The sequence below is a fragment of the Dendrobium catenatum genome, unplaced genomic scaffold (genome assembly GCF_001605985.2).
Source record: "Dendrobium catenatum unplaced genomic scaffold, ASM160598v2 fragScaff_scaffold_1482, whole genome shotgun sequence".
In the NCBI taxonomy this organism is placed as follows: domain Eukaryota; kingdom Viridiplantae; phylum Streptophyta; class Magnoliopsida; order Asparagales; family Orchidaceae; genus Dendrobium; species Dendrobium catenatum.
This window is the reverse complement of record NW_021319944.1, coordinates 1,185,539-1,201,696: the sequence shown is the minus strand read 5'-3', so window position 1 is coordinate 1,201,696 and position 16,158 is coordinate 1,185,539. Positions and strand designations below refer to the sequence as shown.

The 16,158-nt window shown below is 37.3% G+C and overlaps 1 protein-coding gene across 1 annotated transcript; it reads left to right on the top strand.

Moving 5' to 3' along the window:
* Nucleotides 1-5,778: 5,778 nt before the first annotated feature.
* Nucleotides 5,779-7,141, top strand: LOC110102989. Its single transcript, XM_020831516.2, has 2 exons — nt 5,779-5,942; nt 6,719-7,141. Exons 1-2 carry the CDS (start codon nt 5,797-5,799, stop codon nt 7,077-7,079), a joined length of 507 nt encoding a protein of 168 aa, XP_020687175.1. The 5' UTR covers nt 5,779-5,796; the 3' UTR covers nt 7,080-7,141.
* The last annotated feature ends 9,017 nt before the right edge of the window (nt 7,142-16,158 follow it).

The window sequence follows — 16,158 nt, the reverse complement described above, 5'->3', positions numbered from 1 at the left end:
TTACAGACGGATCAAAATCTCTCTGCCTCCATATGCTCAACAATTTCGACCTCAATTCTTCCGTATGTCATCTCTCTTGATTCTACGGCGAAGGTTTGGGCGGCGCTCGAAACCAGATTTCAGGCGTCGAATAGATCGAGGGTGATTCAACTCAGAAACTCGCTTCACAATGTCTCGCTCAAGAACAACTCAATGACGGCTTATCTCTCGGAGATCAAGACCATCGTTGATCAAATCTCGGAGGCAGGATCTTCAGTCGATCCCGAAGATGTCATTCACCACATACTCAATGGGCTCCCACAGATCTACCAGTCGTTTAAGTCCTCAATCAGGACCTCAATCTTTCCTCTCACGCTTGAACAGATCTATCCTCTATTACTGAGCGAAGAAATCAATTTAGCCGCTGATGCAGCTCGGTTCTCGTCAATTCAAGATCCTACGATGGCACTGTTTAACCAAAGAGGCAGAGGCCGGCGACCCAAAGCAAAGAACTCATACAACAACTCGAACTCCAGCATAACGTCAAGCTTGGAGTCGTCTTCAACAATACCTCAGCAAAGAGCAAACGCACTCTCTGAGGTATCTTGTCAAATTTGCTACAAGAAAGGGCATTCGGCTCAAACATGTTGGCATCGTATGAATGCTCAATATGTGCCGTCCAGCAAGAATACAAGTGCGGCGTTTCTATACAAACGCGGCGTTTCTTGCGAGCTCAGGCTCACCGGACACCACCTGGTTCTTGGACTCAGGGGCTTCATCACATTTAACCAATTCATTGGAGAATATGTCCATAGCTCAGTCTTATCATGGTGCAGACAATGTCACGGTAGGAGACGGCAATTCGGTGCCAATAGCGCACACAGGGTCCGGCATTTTACCGACCCCTAGCCGTAAGCTGCGCTTGTCGCAACTTCTTCACACTCCATCTCTTAAATTTAATCTATTATCTATTTCTCAACTAATCAGAGACAATAACATCTCTATAATTTTTGACCCTAATGGTTTTATGTTGAAGGATCTTGCGACACAACAAACTTTGCTCACAGGACCATGTAATGGCGGCTTGTATAAAATTCCAATCCAGCAGCCACAGCTCAGTCCGCATGCTCTTTTCGTCTCCAAGAACGAAGCTCAAGTCTGGCATCACAGACTTGGGCATCCTCATAAAAGAATTTTCGATTTCATTTCAAACAGTTATCCTGTATTACATATGAATAAACAAACTTTTGATTGTTCTTCGTGCATTGCCTCCAAATGTCATAAACTTGCGTTTGACAATTCTCTCAATCGTCAAACACAACCGTTGGCTATCATCCATTCGGATGTCTGGGGGCCTGCACCTACATCTTCTAATCAAGGATTTAGATTTTATGTTCTATTTGTGGATGATTTTTCTAGATATTCGTGGTTATTTCCAATTCAATATAAATCTGATGTTTTTCAAACGTTTGTTAATTTCAAGAACCACATTGAGCGGTTTACCTCGCATAAAATCAAGATCTTGAGGACAGATGGCGGATCAGAATATGTTAATTCTGAGTTCAAGAATTACCTAACTACTCATGGAATTGCCCATCAGTTATCGTGTCCATATACTTCTGAACAAAACGGGCTGGCCGAAAGGAAGCATCGCCATATAATCGAAACAACAAGAACTCTGTTGCACACGGCAGCAGTCCCTCACGTTTACTGGCCTGATGCGGTGCTTACTTCAATTTTTCTTATTAACAGGTTACCGTCAATGACTCTCAACAAGAAATCTCCGCTTGAACTTATGTTCAATAAGCAACCTAACTACTCCAGATTAAAAGTTTTCGGCTGTGAATGCTATCCGCTGCTTCCTAAGCACACGAGAACCAAACTTCACCCAAAATCCCAGAAATGTGTCTTTCTGGGATATTCGGATCAATACAAGGGATATCGCTGCTTAAATATTTCATCAAACAAACTAACGGTATCAAGACACGTTCAGTTTGTTGAGAATTCTTTTCCGTTCTCAGATAATGTCTCCTCATCTCAATGCTATCCTAATAATATATGTCCGTTTTTATTAACTCCTGTTTCTCTTAGTAACTTGCCTAGATCTAATGTTCAATCGAATCAAAGTTTCACTACAGATCACTGCAGTAAACAGCTACATGTTGCCGAAGCTGCTCACGATCATCCGATACAGGTGCCCAGCTCCACAGAGAAAATTCAGTTGGTTAACACTCAATTTCAACCTCACCCAATGACAACAAGAAGTAAAACGGGGTCATTAAAACCCAAGTCTCGTATGAATTTACTTCACCATCACAATACGCTGGACGTTCAAATTGATCCGACCACTTTCACCGAGGCTTCGAAATCAATTCATTGGCGTAATGCAATGGCTGCTGAAATTATGGCGCTACAGAAACAAGGAACGTGGTCTCTAGTTGAACCTCCGGCTAATGCATCAATTCTCGGCAGCAAATGGACTTATAGAACAAAATTTCTTACATATGGTTCGGTTGGCAGATACAAAGCCAGATTAGTTGCTCAAGGCAATAATCAAGAGTATGGTCTTGATTACACAGAAACGTTCAGTCCAGTAGTTAAACTGCCAACAATACGCGTCATGCTGGCTGTAGCTCTATACAATAACTGGAATGTGCAACAACTGGATGTGGCTAATGCATTCTTGCATGGCAATCTAATGGAAACCATCTACATAAGACAACCAAAAGGCTTTGAGGATTCTTCAAAACCGAACTTTGTTTGTCGCCTCAACAAAGCTATTTATGGGCTAAAACAAGCACCTCGCCAGTGGTACAACACGTTCACATCTTTTCTCATTACGCTTGGCTTTACTCATAGTCAAGCGGATCCTTCTCTCCTTCTATACACGAGCAAACAAGTAAAAATTTTCTTACTTATTTACGTTGACGATATATTAATTACCGGCAATGATAATACTTTTATCTCCTCTATTCTTACCAAACTTAACTCATCCTTTGCTATGAAACATCTAGGTGAAGTTCACGACTTTCTTGGCATTAAGATTTCTAAATCTGATTCTTCTTATTTTTTTATCTCAGGCTAACTATGCACATAAAATATTACTACAAGCCAATCTCTCTCAATGCAATGGGCTAGCAAACCCAATGTGTACCAAATTCCCAGCATACATCAAACCGGACTCGTTCTCCTCGGATCCGGTGTTCTACAGGAGTATTACAGGAGCTTTACAATACCTTACTTTAACACGTCCAGATATCTCATTTAGTGTTAATCTACTGTCACAAAATATGCATAATCCTGAACCTAAACATTTCTTTCTTCTTAAACGACTTTTAAGATATATTAAAGGATCTATACATTTCGGTCATCCTATTACAAGAACTGATCTCGTTTTAAAATCCTTTTCAGATGCAGATTGGGCAGGAGATCCGGTCACTCTAGGAAATCCACCACAGGATTCTGCTCGTTTCTTGGTAGCTCCCTTATTTCGTGGACGGTCAAGAAACAGCGCACGGTCTCAAGATCCTCGACGGAATCCGAATTTCGTGCGCTAGCAGCTCTTACATCAGAAATTATATGGCTTAGAAGACTATTAACTGATTTCGGCATATCACAAAATTACTCTACAAATTTATTTTGTGACAACATGTCTGCAATAGCTCTCGCTAACAATCCTGTTTTTCACTCAAGAACAAAGCACATAGAAATTGATCAAAAATTTCTACGAGATCATATTCTTCAAAACAATATCAATCTGCATCCTATCAGCACGATTGATCAAGTGGCTGACATTTTCACCAAGCCCTTGTCTACTCCACGTTTTCATCAACTTCGTCTCAAATTGACGATCATTCAAGATCCATCAATTTGAGGGGGCATATTAGGAATAAATACGTGGTTTACTGTTAAATAGAATTTAGATTGTTCTTAGGCATACTTGTAATTACTATCATATACATTATAACCTTTATCTATATAAAGGTTCTCGGTCTGTACAACAATGCAAGATAATAATAATATACTTTCAAGTTCTCTCTCTATCTTTCTTTAGATTCTTGTAGTTCTTCACGTGGCGACACCGGATTGGTGTTTGGACGAATCCGGACACCGGACGCAATAATTTGCCTATAATTAAAGAGGTTAACAAAAGCTCCCGAATAATCTATTTCATAGGCTAAAATCTTCGTAAATTGATCCCTTCTTTGCACATGAAAGGGGGTTGGGATATTTGGAAGCTTAGATCATGGACTAGAAATTTAAGAGAACTCTGAGGTTTGAACCATCCTAGAGAACCATCACCATCAGACCACCACCTTTGATGGACGTCTGTCGACCATCTCCGTCGAACCTCCGCCCGACTTCCATCGTCGTACATTCGTCCAACCTTCGTCGCTCGCGGACTATGCATGGTCCCTTCGACCACCGTCGCCAGCCAACTATTATCCCTCCGATCACAATCACCCAACGACTATGGTCCCTCCAACCCCCATCGCTCGTGGACTTCGGTCCCTCATACCATTGTTTCTTGCTGTCTTTGGTCCCTCCGAACTCTATCACCTGTTGACAATGATTCATCCAACCTCCCTCACCCACCAACTACGGTCCCTCCAACCACCGTCGCTCGCCGACTACTGTCCCTACGACCCCAGTCTCCTAACTATGGCCCCTCTAAAGTCTATAGCCCAACTATGATCCTACCGACCAAACAAATAGCCAACATTCTTTGAGAATGACTCTCATATCACTAGATTCTTCATACTCCCATTATGTAATGTGTTATATATTTTCTATATTGAGCCAAAGCCTTTCTTTGATGAAGGGCATCATTTGCAATCAACAAATACTTGTGGATTCATTTCAACAGGGCAAGACATATGATTTTTCTCCTTTTTCAGGATTTTCCACATAAAAATTATGGTGTTTCCTATGATTCTTTCACCTCTCTCTTTATATCCATATTTACTGAATCTTCGTTTAAAACTAAGACATTAATCTATTTATCTCTCTACCGTTCCGAATCTGAGCTAATCCTTCCAAAAAAAAAATCATAGAGCCCTTATTTCTCTCTCTTCCTAAAACCCTTGTTTTTTTAACTTGATCTAGCTATATCAACAAAAAATTATTTATATTACTTCAAAGAATGGATCAAAGAATACATCCAACAACTCTATATATTTATGTCATAATCCTCCCTCACTTTCAGCCACAGTGTTCCACACTTCTGATCTCATCAAATCAGGCCACCTGTGCAGCTGCGCCCATTGTTAAAAACATATGATGCATGCAGGACAACCACTCCATACAATATAAAATATAGGTAATGTAGATAAAATATTCTTTTACTCTATACTTCTCATCGTCAGACTTGTATTCTTTTCAGCTCTGATATAATATTATTCATTTTAATACCACTCAGTGCTACACCTGTCTCTTCATTTGCCCAAAGTGCGTCCCTTAAAGCGCCATGTGGCGTTGGCAGAAGCAGTCATAACGTTCTTTTTTTTTTTTAAATAAAATTAATGAAGATTAGTGATGCACACCTAAACATCTCAACATTGGTTTTAGCTTTTGATGACAGCAGGTCAGTTCCCGTCAACTAAATTTAATCGCACAAACAAACGCTTGGAAGATAAGCATCAAATTGCTTTTTAAAAAGTTTCTGAGAATGCCATCTTGACCTGCTATTGCTTTAGCCCATCAAACGATTCCACCCTACAGCATAAATTAACTCATCATCTGCTATATATCTGAAGCTCAGATATTTGCTACAGTTATTTCTCTTCTGCAACAAATTTTCAATTGATTGTTCTGTTAATGGCGGGCTCAGGAGGCTCACAGGCGCCATCTGTTCCACCGACGTCCTCGACTTTGCCGGCGATTGTGTGTTGTATGTGCGGCGATCTCGGGCTCCCTGAACAGCTCTTTAGATGCAAGTCATGTATCTTTAGATCCCAACACAAGTGAGAAAAAGCTTAGTTCTTTCTTGTTTCTGCTTTGTTTTAGCCTGCATCGATCAATTATGCAAAATTTGAGACCAAGTAATCTGGTTGGAAATACTGTAGAGATCGATTTTCTTTCAAATGATTGATTGCAAGAAGCTCTATCTGAATCATCGCTCATTTTATTTCTAGATTGATGCTTGTTTAGAGATATGTATTCATAGATCATTTATAAAATCTTTTAGAACAGTGAAGAACAGAGTGATGATAAAGATAGGAGTCTTTAGACCATCTCCAACTGAACTCCGTACCATCGCATGCCATCCATCATTTGCTTCATTCGAACTCTAAATCGCACGTCAAATTACGGTAGGCGAACAGTGCGACGCAAATATTGCCGTCAGACTGTTCACCTACGTCAAAAAAATTCAATGCGGGATTTGCCGAAGAGGCGCACGAAAGAGGAGAAAAATGCGCCAAAGATGACTAGCTTCGCAGTTAGCACGAAAGATGAAGAAATGACATTCGAATGGAGAAAAATGACTACATTTTGAAGTGGAAAATGGATTTTTAGGTTGGAGATCTTATAGATAGTTTCATGAGGATTTTGCTGTCACAGAGTAATATTAGGGTTTATTGTAGAAAAAAATTGTCTTAAAATAAATTTTTAGATAAATATAATATGAATCTTGATTAATTGTTTTATATTAAAAAAAATCTTTATTTTTATTTATAGAATTTGGAAAAAAAATATTTTTTTGGACGTTTTGTAAAACATCAGATAATTATTTCTGCAGATATTGCAGCGAGCTGTACCCAAAGGCAGAGGCATACAGTAACTGCAACTGGTGTCTGAGAGAAGCGCGAGGTAAATCGATCGCCGGCGAACCTATGTCGGATGGTAGCAGCAGCTCGTCTTCCTCCGGCGAAGCTCTTCTCATGGCGTCGAAGCTACAGCGAGGAGTTCCTTTACTGCATCTCACCATTAAGCCTGTGAAGAAGCTGAAGCTGGCTGCGGAAGGATTGCCGCCGCCTGCGACGAAATCGGAGGTGAAGGAGAAATCAAATATGGTGTTGACCGGTTCAGGAAGGGTAATTAGGCAGCCTTTCAGAGGCAGAGTGAGAAGGTATAAGCTTCTTGAGGAGGTCTCAAGCTGATCCATTGATGAGTAAATTGATGGAAGGTTTTTTATATATAAATAAGTTTAATGATTGACAGAGAGAGAGAGAGAGATGATGATGATCAAAATGATCTCTTATTATATATGAAGGATCAAAATCATATGTAAGTATTTAAAAATCTCATTTTAGTTTATTGAATTTTTAAAATAAGGATCTAAATGATCTCATGAAGAACTAATTTGATCTTTATTTAAAAAGTCAAAGATCAAAGTGATACTTTATATAATCTAAAACTACTTTGTCTTAGTTTAGAAATTATTTTGTGCAGCACCGAATGTTGTCCAGAGTTGAATCATGATGCGTCACATCACTTTTTTGTTATGTATCATTGCTATGTATCAGGTGATGATGTGTACTTTGATTGGTCTCTGGATGATCCGATGACCGCACAGAATAATTTTCCTCTTAGTTGATAGTCAAAACTTCTAATCAATATCTCAAGTTGAGCTGCATGAGTGATTGATGAATGATGGAAGCGGGTTTGAGTTCAATGAATGTGTGGGACCGAATTGGCGGTTGTCGATCAGGGCATGGTATTTATGAGGGAGCATCATTGGGGTCCAATTTTGGTCGGCCATAGTTTAGATGAGACCTGATAAATTATTGGACGCAATATAGGTTTGTTGGCGGCATTAATTAATTATGGTAATGGTTCATCATTGTGTTAATTGTTAATTAGAATATCTTGTTGCATAATTAAGCATTAAGTCAAACTAATGAGCATTATAAATTAATATTTAATTAATGGGCCTGCACTGAAGGGTTAGTAGACATAATAAAACATTAAGTGAAGGATTAGATAGATTATATTAATTTAGTCTTTGGGAGATTTTTTTTTTGGGATATTTAGGTCATTTAAGGCAAACTCATACACAAAGACTTGAACCCTAGACCTCTTAGTTGGAAGCCTAAGCTGTCAACCAACAGGTCAAGGTGAGGACGGACGTAGCTCTACATCCGGATGCCAATAACATGTCGTCAAGTGCTCTTACTTTTTACCACGCGGCCCGACGGCCCGACCCGGAACGGAACCCGGTATTGCTATGTTCGTGTATTGCTAGGTATTGTTCGGTATTGCTTGGCAATAACGAGAAATGCCGCTATGTCAAGATCAATACCGAGTAATACCGAGCAATACCTAGCAAAACCGGGGTATTTCTCGGTATTACTCGATATTGCTAGGTATTTGTGTTGACGAAATGATATTTCTCGTTACCGAGCAATACCTAGCAATACACTGATCTGCACAAATTAGCTAATACATAGCAATACAAGTTTTGGTCTGAGTGGGGTCATCGGGCCGCGTGGTAAAGAGTAAGAGCATGTGGCGACATATTATTGACGTACGGATGTTGAGCTACGTCAGGTGTCCTGACTAAATAAAAGTTATAGTTGGAAGCCTAAGCTGTCAACCAACAGGTCAAGGTGAGCTCTGTTCTCTGGGAGATTCTGAATTGGGCTTAATGAGTTAGATTAATAATGTCTCTATGAGAATCTGAAGTTGGGCTGAATAAGTGACTGTGATGATTTGAACTTCTTGCAATTTAGACTACGCAAGCTTTTAGCGGCCTAGTATAGGACATTGTCAAGTTGATGAATAATTAGCCTTACTCGACCCTTACAATTAACTAGTTGAACTTGTTTAAGGATTTATGTACTAACCCCCTTAAAAGGCTTACTCCCCAAAGGAAATTGGACACTTAAAAACTTCTAGGATAACCAACCTAGTAAATCATTGACATTTAAACATCTTTTTCACACATACATAAGCTTTGACTCCAAGATCTCTTGGTTGATAACCAAAGCTCTCAACCAACAGATCAATGTATGCAACTTACCTTAGTTGTTGGTTGGGAGCTTTGGCTATCAATTAAGAGGTCTTGAATTCGAGCCTCTCGTGTATGCTGTAGTAGTGAGTTAATTTGTTTTAATCGACCTAAATGTTAAAAAAAAAAGCATTTTTATCTGCAAATCCTCTTCATATTGGCCTCGTGATTAAAACAACTCTAGGCAAAAAGAAAGTTCAACGGCATTGTCTCTAAATCCATAGTGAAGCATCTCTTATCTTCTTCTTATTCTTCTTCTCTCTCTCTCATTTCTTTGCTCTTCTACTTTTTTATCTCCGACTTCGCATGATCTTTACACAGTAATGATAATTTTTCAATGATCGTCTCTATATTTTAGTTGTTTTTTTTAAAAATATTTTATACAACAATTTAAAAAAAAAATAATATATTTACAACAGCTTTACAAAATAATAAAAAAGTTATTTCAAATAAATTTTGATTAGTCTAATGCTAAGATTCTCGTCAATACTAAAATCTTAATTTTTTAAAAAATATGTGCTATTGCATGCTGATGCAAACAAAGCCAAAGCCTACGACCTTATACTTTTATTGGCCTAAAATTGAGACTATAAAAATGAATCAGTTGATTTAAAAATAAAAATTAGAAATGATTATTATTTTTATTAATATAATATTTTTCTTAGAATTTAGAGGACGCAAAATACAAATTTGTATCTCCTAACTTTTCAGTGAACCAAACGCATCAAATATTTGCTGTTAAAAAGTTCACATTTACGTTTCTATTTAAGAAATTACAAATTCAAAGGCTTCTACAAAGAAAATTATTCAAATTGTGTAAAAGAAGCCTTATGAAGTTGCAAATATAAGGAAGAAATTCTTTAATATTTAAATTATATTAAACATTCTTCAATCTAGATTTAACTATATTATTACAACTTAATATTAATTAAATTTTATGCATTTTCATGTATGAAGATAATTTAGAAAAAATAAAATAAAATAAGATGATAATTTTTTATTTTTTTATTTTTTTGCATGATCTTTGGTAATATAAATTAAGAAGGATATTACAATTATTTTTAAGGTAGAATTAATGGTTTATAATGTTCATGCAATAAAGAGCAATTATCAGCCATCGCTTTAGATGTCGAAACGCCTTTTGCTTCCTCTGCTAGGGTTTCCGCCGTCACAATGAGTTTTGGCGTTTTGGTTGCTGTTCCTTCCCATTTTTCTTCAGTTTTTTTGGTGTTTGCCTCATGGCTTCCATTCGCCTGCGTGATCCCGGCTTCCTGAAGGGGGCTGCTGCTCCTCTTTCTTTTAAAGACGCTTTAGCTGTTATTTCTTCTACTTTTCCTGAGTTATGCGTTTCTTCTCATCGTGGTTTGCCGGCTCTGTTAATTTCTAAGGAAGAAATTCGTTCCCTTGCGGCCCCTTTTGATTTCGCTTTGGTTGGCCGTTTTCCGGGAAGGCGTCCGCCGGTTGACGCGATTCAGAATTTTTGTTTTAATTTAAAGCTGATTGGAGAATTTTCGGTCACTGTTCTTAATCACCGGAACGTTTTGATTAAGTTAATGAACGATTTTGATTATTGCCGCATGTTTTCCCATAGATCTTACTTTGTGAAAAATTGTTTTATGAAAGTGGTGAAATGGTCTCCCAATTTGGATGTTGAGGTGGAGTCCCCTATTGTGCAGATTTGGGTGTCTTTCCCTCTTCTTAGACCTCATTTGTTTTCTCCTAAAATCCTATCTGGATTAGGTTCTCTTTTCGGTAAACCTCTCAAGTCGGATATGGCCACTGCTTCGGGCTCTTGTCCGTCCATGGCGCGTATCATGGTTGAATTGGATGTTACGAAGAAATACCCTGATAAAATTTGGGTTGGTTCTGTGGAAACGGGCTATGTTCAATCAATTGTTTTTTATGACATTCCGCTATTCTGTATGCATTGTTAGTCCTTAGGTCACTTTAAGGATAACTGCCATGTTTTACATCCTATTGCTAAACCTGCAGTGGCTTTGTCTGAGAAACCGGATGTGATTGTTGGTAATTCTAAGGTGGTTAATGATGTGATGGATGTTGTCGTTAAGGATCCTAATGTTGATGCAACTATGGTATCTCATAATGCTATACATTGTGTTCCCCCTTCTTTGGATCGAAGACCTCCGGTGATTAATTTTCTTGCGGTGTCTAATAATCTAGCTCCATGCTCTGTGTCGAATTCTGATGTTGGTTTTGGGGCTTTACCTTCTGGTGAGCCCTCGGGGTATTCCCCTGTGGCTGGTTTTGTCCCTGTTGCTTTGGCTGGTGGTCATTTGGAGCTTGGCATGAATTCTCCTAAGTGTGTTGTTAACTGTAATAACCCGGATATGCTTGATGTTGGCGTCAATTTGTTGGATGTTGATGTTTCTTCATTGTATCCTAATGCCATTCCTTTTATTCCCTCGTGTTTGGTGGACGGCTTTGGTCCGTCGGATGTGATTGTGGACTCTTTGGCTGTTGGTCTGGTGGAGGAGTTAGCCTCGGCTCCTGTTATTGATGCGACTTCTCTTACCGAGGGTGGAAGGGGGTCTGGTGGTTCGCCTGTTTTGGGTGTTGTGGAACCAAATGGGTGTGGTCAGGTTTTTGATAAACCGGAAGGTGGTGCTGCTGTTAATTTGTCTGTTGAATCTTTTCCTGTTGGGTTTGAGGTTGAGCCTCCGGCTTTCTTTCTGTTCAAAAGCCATGTACTATATCTGTAGATGATTATTTTGAGGAAAAGAAAGAAAATATAGATGTTTTGTTCCGCTGTGTTTGATGATTCATAGTAGCTCTGTGTTTGTGTGTCTGTTGAGTTGATTAATTTGGAAGATTCAGTTCAGGAACCAATTCCAAAGCCAGATCATGGATAAGAAGGTTTTGTCGCGATCCGGCTCGGGCGGGATCCGTCCCCGTCGGGTCGGGTCGTGACATGGCGAAGGAGATTCCGAAACAATAGCAACTGCATTATGAACAATAGGGACCTGAATCGGAGCAACCAACTCCACCGGCATCAAATCCACATTAACCTGAGATAGAGGATCCACCACACACAAAGATTTCTCACAAAGATTCACAGAAGGAACCACGGCAGCAACCCCTTTGGTAAGACAAATACCATATATCCAATGAATTAACCAGCAATACCGCAAGGGATATAGCATTAGGAGACATCACAGTAGCCACAACATCATAATTATTGGCAACAGCCTCCAGCACTACATTCTCCTCCCTAGAGATATCAAAATTCACATCAACAGGCACATTCAACTCAGGCTTCCCGCAGGGTAAAACAAAATCCTCCACAGCATTAATAGCAATATCACAATTCAAATCACCAGAATTTACTACAGGATTAGACATAGAAACCAGCGGGCCGAGGATACAACCGGACGTAAATTAGGAAATGGCTTAGAGCATTCAAATTTTTTATGTCCCACAGCTTTGCAATGTATACAAAAATTGGGCATACCTTCAAAAACAACCTTTTGCACATACCCCAGTTTCTCTGGACCCAACCAAACAGAATCAGGGTGTGTTTTGGAAATATAAGTTTGACGAGAATATGTGCGACAGAGGGACCCGAACCGACAGCCGTGACATTATCAGTTTGAATCAGGAGACCAAAAATAATACGAGAAGAAAAGAGGTGAGGACGCAGACTCGGGAACGAAAGCCAAACAGGGACGATTGGCGACTCTTCTGAAAGGTCCAGAGTAGGCGACCACTTAATAATTTTCATGAAACAGCCATAGACAAAGTATGAACGATGAGCAAAAACCCTACCATAATCTAGATCATTTGAGAGCTTAATCAAAACGTTTGACTAATCCAGCAAAGTAACGGAAAAATCACCGGATAACTTAAGGTTGAAAAAAAATCTTCGGATTGCATCCAAAACCGTCCATTTAAGGGGAAACTTCCCCACCAAAGCAAACTCAAAAGGTTTAGCAAGATACATGAATTCATCTTCCGAAAACCACAGTGCTGGCAAACTGCGAATCGTAGATACGCGAAAATCCGGAAAGCTAATCAAATCTACAGAGCCAGACAAAACATCTTTGAAGGATTTGGAGTTCTTACCCTCAAGGAAGCCCGGATCCAACCTCTTAGTTGCCATGAAGCAAGAAACGGAGGCGAAACGGGCGAGAAAGCGGCTAGGGCAAAAGCCCTAGCGACGGGGGCGAAACCCTAGCAGACAAAACGCGAGGAACATTCTAGTTTTTGAAATTTAATTTTTCCTCTTAATTGATAGTCAAAACTTCTAATCAATAAATCAAGTTGAGCTGCATGATTGATTGATGAATGATGGAAGCGGGTTTCAGTTCAATGAATGTGTGGGACCAAATTGGCGTTTGTCGATCAGGGCATCGTATTTATGAGGGAGTCATCATTGGGTCCAATTTTGGTCGGCCATAGTTTAAATGAGACCCGATAAATTATTGGACGCAATATCATTAATTAATTATGGTAATCGTTCATTATTGGGTTAATTGCTAGAATATCTGGTTGCGTAATTAAGCATTAAGTCAAGCTAATGTGCATCAAAAATTAATATTTAATTAATGGGCCTGCACTGAAGGGTTAGTAGACATAATTAAACATTAAGTGAAGGATTAGGTAGATTAGATTAATTTAGTTTCTGTGAGATCCTGATTTGGGCTTAATAAGTTAGATTAATAATGTAAGTTTTGAACTCGTGATTAAAGCAACTCTAGGCAAAAGAAAGTTCAGCGGCATTGTCTCTAAATCCACAGTGAAGCCTCTCTTTTCTTCTTCTTCTTCTTCTCCTTCTTATTCTTCTTTTCTCTCTCTCTCCCTCTCTCGCATTTCTTCGCTCTTCTACATTTCATCTCCCACTTCATGTCGCATGATCTTTAGACCGTAATGATAATTTTTCAATGATCGTCTCTATATTTTCGTTGTTTAAAAAAAAAATTGTTCTAAAAAAATGTTTTATACAACAATTTTTTTAAAAAAATTAATATATTTACACCAGCTTTACAAAACAATACGAAATTTATTCCAAACAAAATTTGATTAGTCTAATGCTAAGATTCTCGTCAATACTAATATAAAATATTATTATTTTTTAAATATGTGTTATTGCATGCTGATGCAAACAAAGCCTACGACCTTATACTTTTATTGGCCTAAAATTGAAGCTATAAAAATAAATCAGTTGATTTAAAAATAAAAATTAGAAATGATTTTTATTTTTATTAATATAATAATATGTGGTTTAAAATTTCAGGTCCGAGCAAGGCAACTGGAATGGAGTTCGATCAGAATGTCAGACGAATCCTTTCACTATGGATGCCTGGGGTGTTACAGAGGCCGACGTAGACGATGATTTTTTGTGGCATTATGTTTTCCGTTTTTTCTCTTGGTGTTATCCTCGGGAATTATATGCTTTGTGGTGGAATTTGCTGTTGCGGTGGGCTAAGGGCAATGATGTGGTGGGGGCTCGCGTCCCGGTCGTTTTGCTGGTCGCAACCTTTGGTGTGACTTTTCGGGACAGTTTTTGGTCATTGTCTACACCTTACTGGACGGTCCGTGCGAGGCTTCAGAGTCGCTGGAAGCCTCGGCTGTTTACTGAGCCCGCTTTTAGCTGCTTTTAGCCTTTAGCTTTTAGCTTGTTTTTTTTTAGCTCGCCTTTCTTTTTTGTTGTAACCCTTTTGGAGCGTTTAATATATATTTTCTTCAAAAAAAAAAAAAGTTCATGCAATAAAGAAATATTGAGTTTAATTTTAAGATTTCAAATCATAATAATTATATTAGAATAAAAAACTATTTATTTTTTAGGTTATTTATATTTTTAAATTTTATTTAATTAAATTTTTGTTTTTTAATGCCCTTTTAGAGAGTCAACTTCTAATTAATTTGAATTTATTTTAATAGAATTTTTTTTCCATACATATGATTAGAGAGAGCTGCATTAGATAGTTTGGTCATATAAGACATCATGTTTCTGATGTCACGTTTAAAAGAGTAGATATATAAGATCTGATCTATGTTAAAAAAGTTAGATGCATATCTAAATAGATATGATTAGAAAGTATTAGAAATGATCTTTTCTTATTAAATTTAAATGAAAATTTTGACTGTTTCTTAAAACTGCTTTAAGAAATAAAAAAAAAATGTCCTAAATAAAACCTTAATGTTGTTGTTGTGACCCTATCTGTAACTGACTCTACAGTTTGTGAGCCAAGTCCGGAGGGTCTATGTCATAAGATAAATTTTAAAGTATATGACTACACCGCTCCACTATATAACATTAGAGAAACAACCTTTTTCCTTTAACAAATATACCACCGATACTTTGATCAGACAAAACTTTAGCTTCAATTAATGATCAAGTCGGGCCTAAACTTAAAAAGGCCTTGGCCCAAATTACCTATTCTTGGGCTTTAGATTGTTTTATACAAATAAAATTTGTAGGTGGATCAGCATTTTGCTTTATATTTTGTGGGATTTTATATGTAGAGATTAACGAATACAAAAATAATAAGTAATAAAATATTTAAAAAGCCTAGGCAAAATTCTCAATGCATGCCTGTTTAAGTCATTTGGTGACGTTTAAACAATAATAAAAAAATATTTAAATCGATCTATTTATTTACTTGACGTTTCATCATAAATATATATCTAATAATATATATTATTTTTAAAACATATAATCTTCATTTAGAATTGTTTTCTTACTGCTTCGTAAAAAAGAAATTTTTTAGTACAAAAATTTAATTTTTGTACTAAAAATTTATTTTAAGAAGTAATAAAATAGTTGTCACAAAAATTATTTTAAGAAGTAATAAATATATATCTAATAATATATATTATTTTTAAAACATATAATCTTCATTTAGGATTATTTTCTTACTGCTTCTTAAAAAAGAAAATTTTTAATACAAAAATTTTAATTTTTGTACTAAAAATTTATTTTAAGAAGTAACAAAATTTTCAAATTTTAAGCTTACTGAGAATGGTCCTTTTTAACTTTCAAAGGTGGCCATTCAGTAATGCCTATTTGGATTTTTGGGCTGAGTTTGTTTTGAAGGATTTGATAGATAGGAAATGAAATTATAAATATAATTTATTAAAAAAACAAATTGATTTTTTTTATATAGGAATAATTAAAATTTTAATTGTCAAGTGCTTTTTATATGATTGAAGTTTTTTTTTTCTTAAAATAAACTTGAGTTATAATGATGAACTGATAAAATATTCTCATT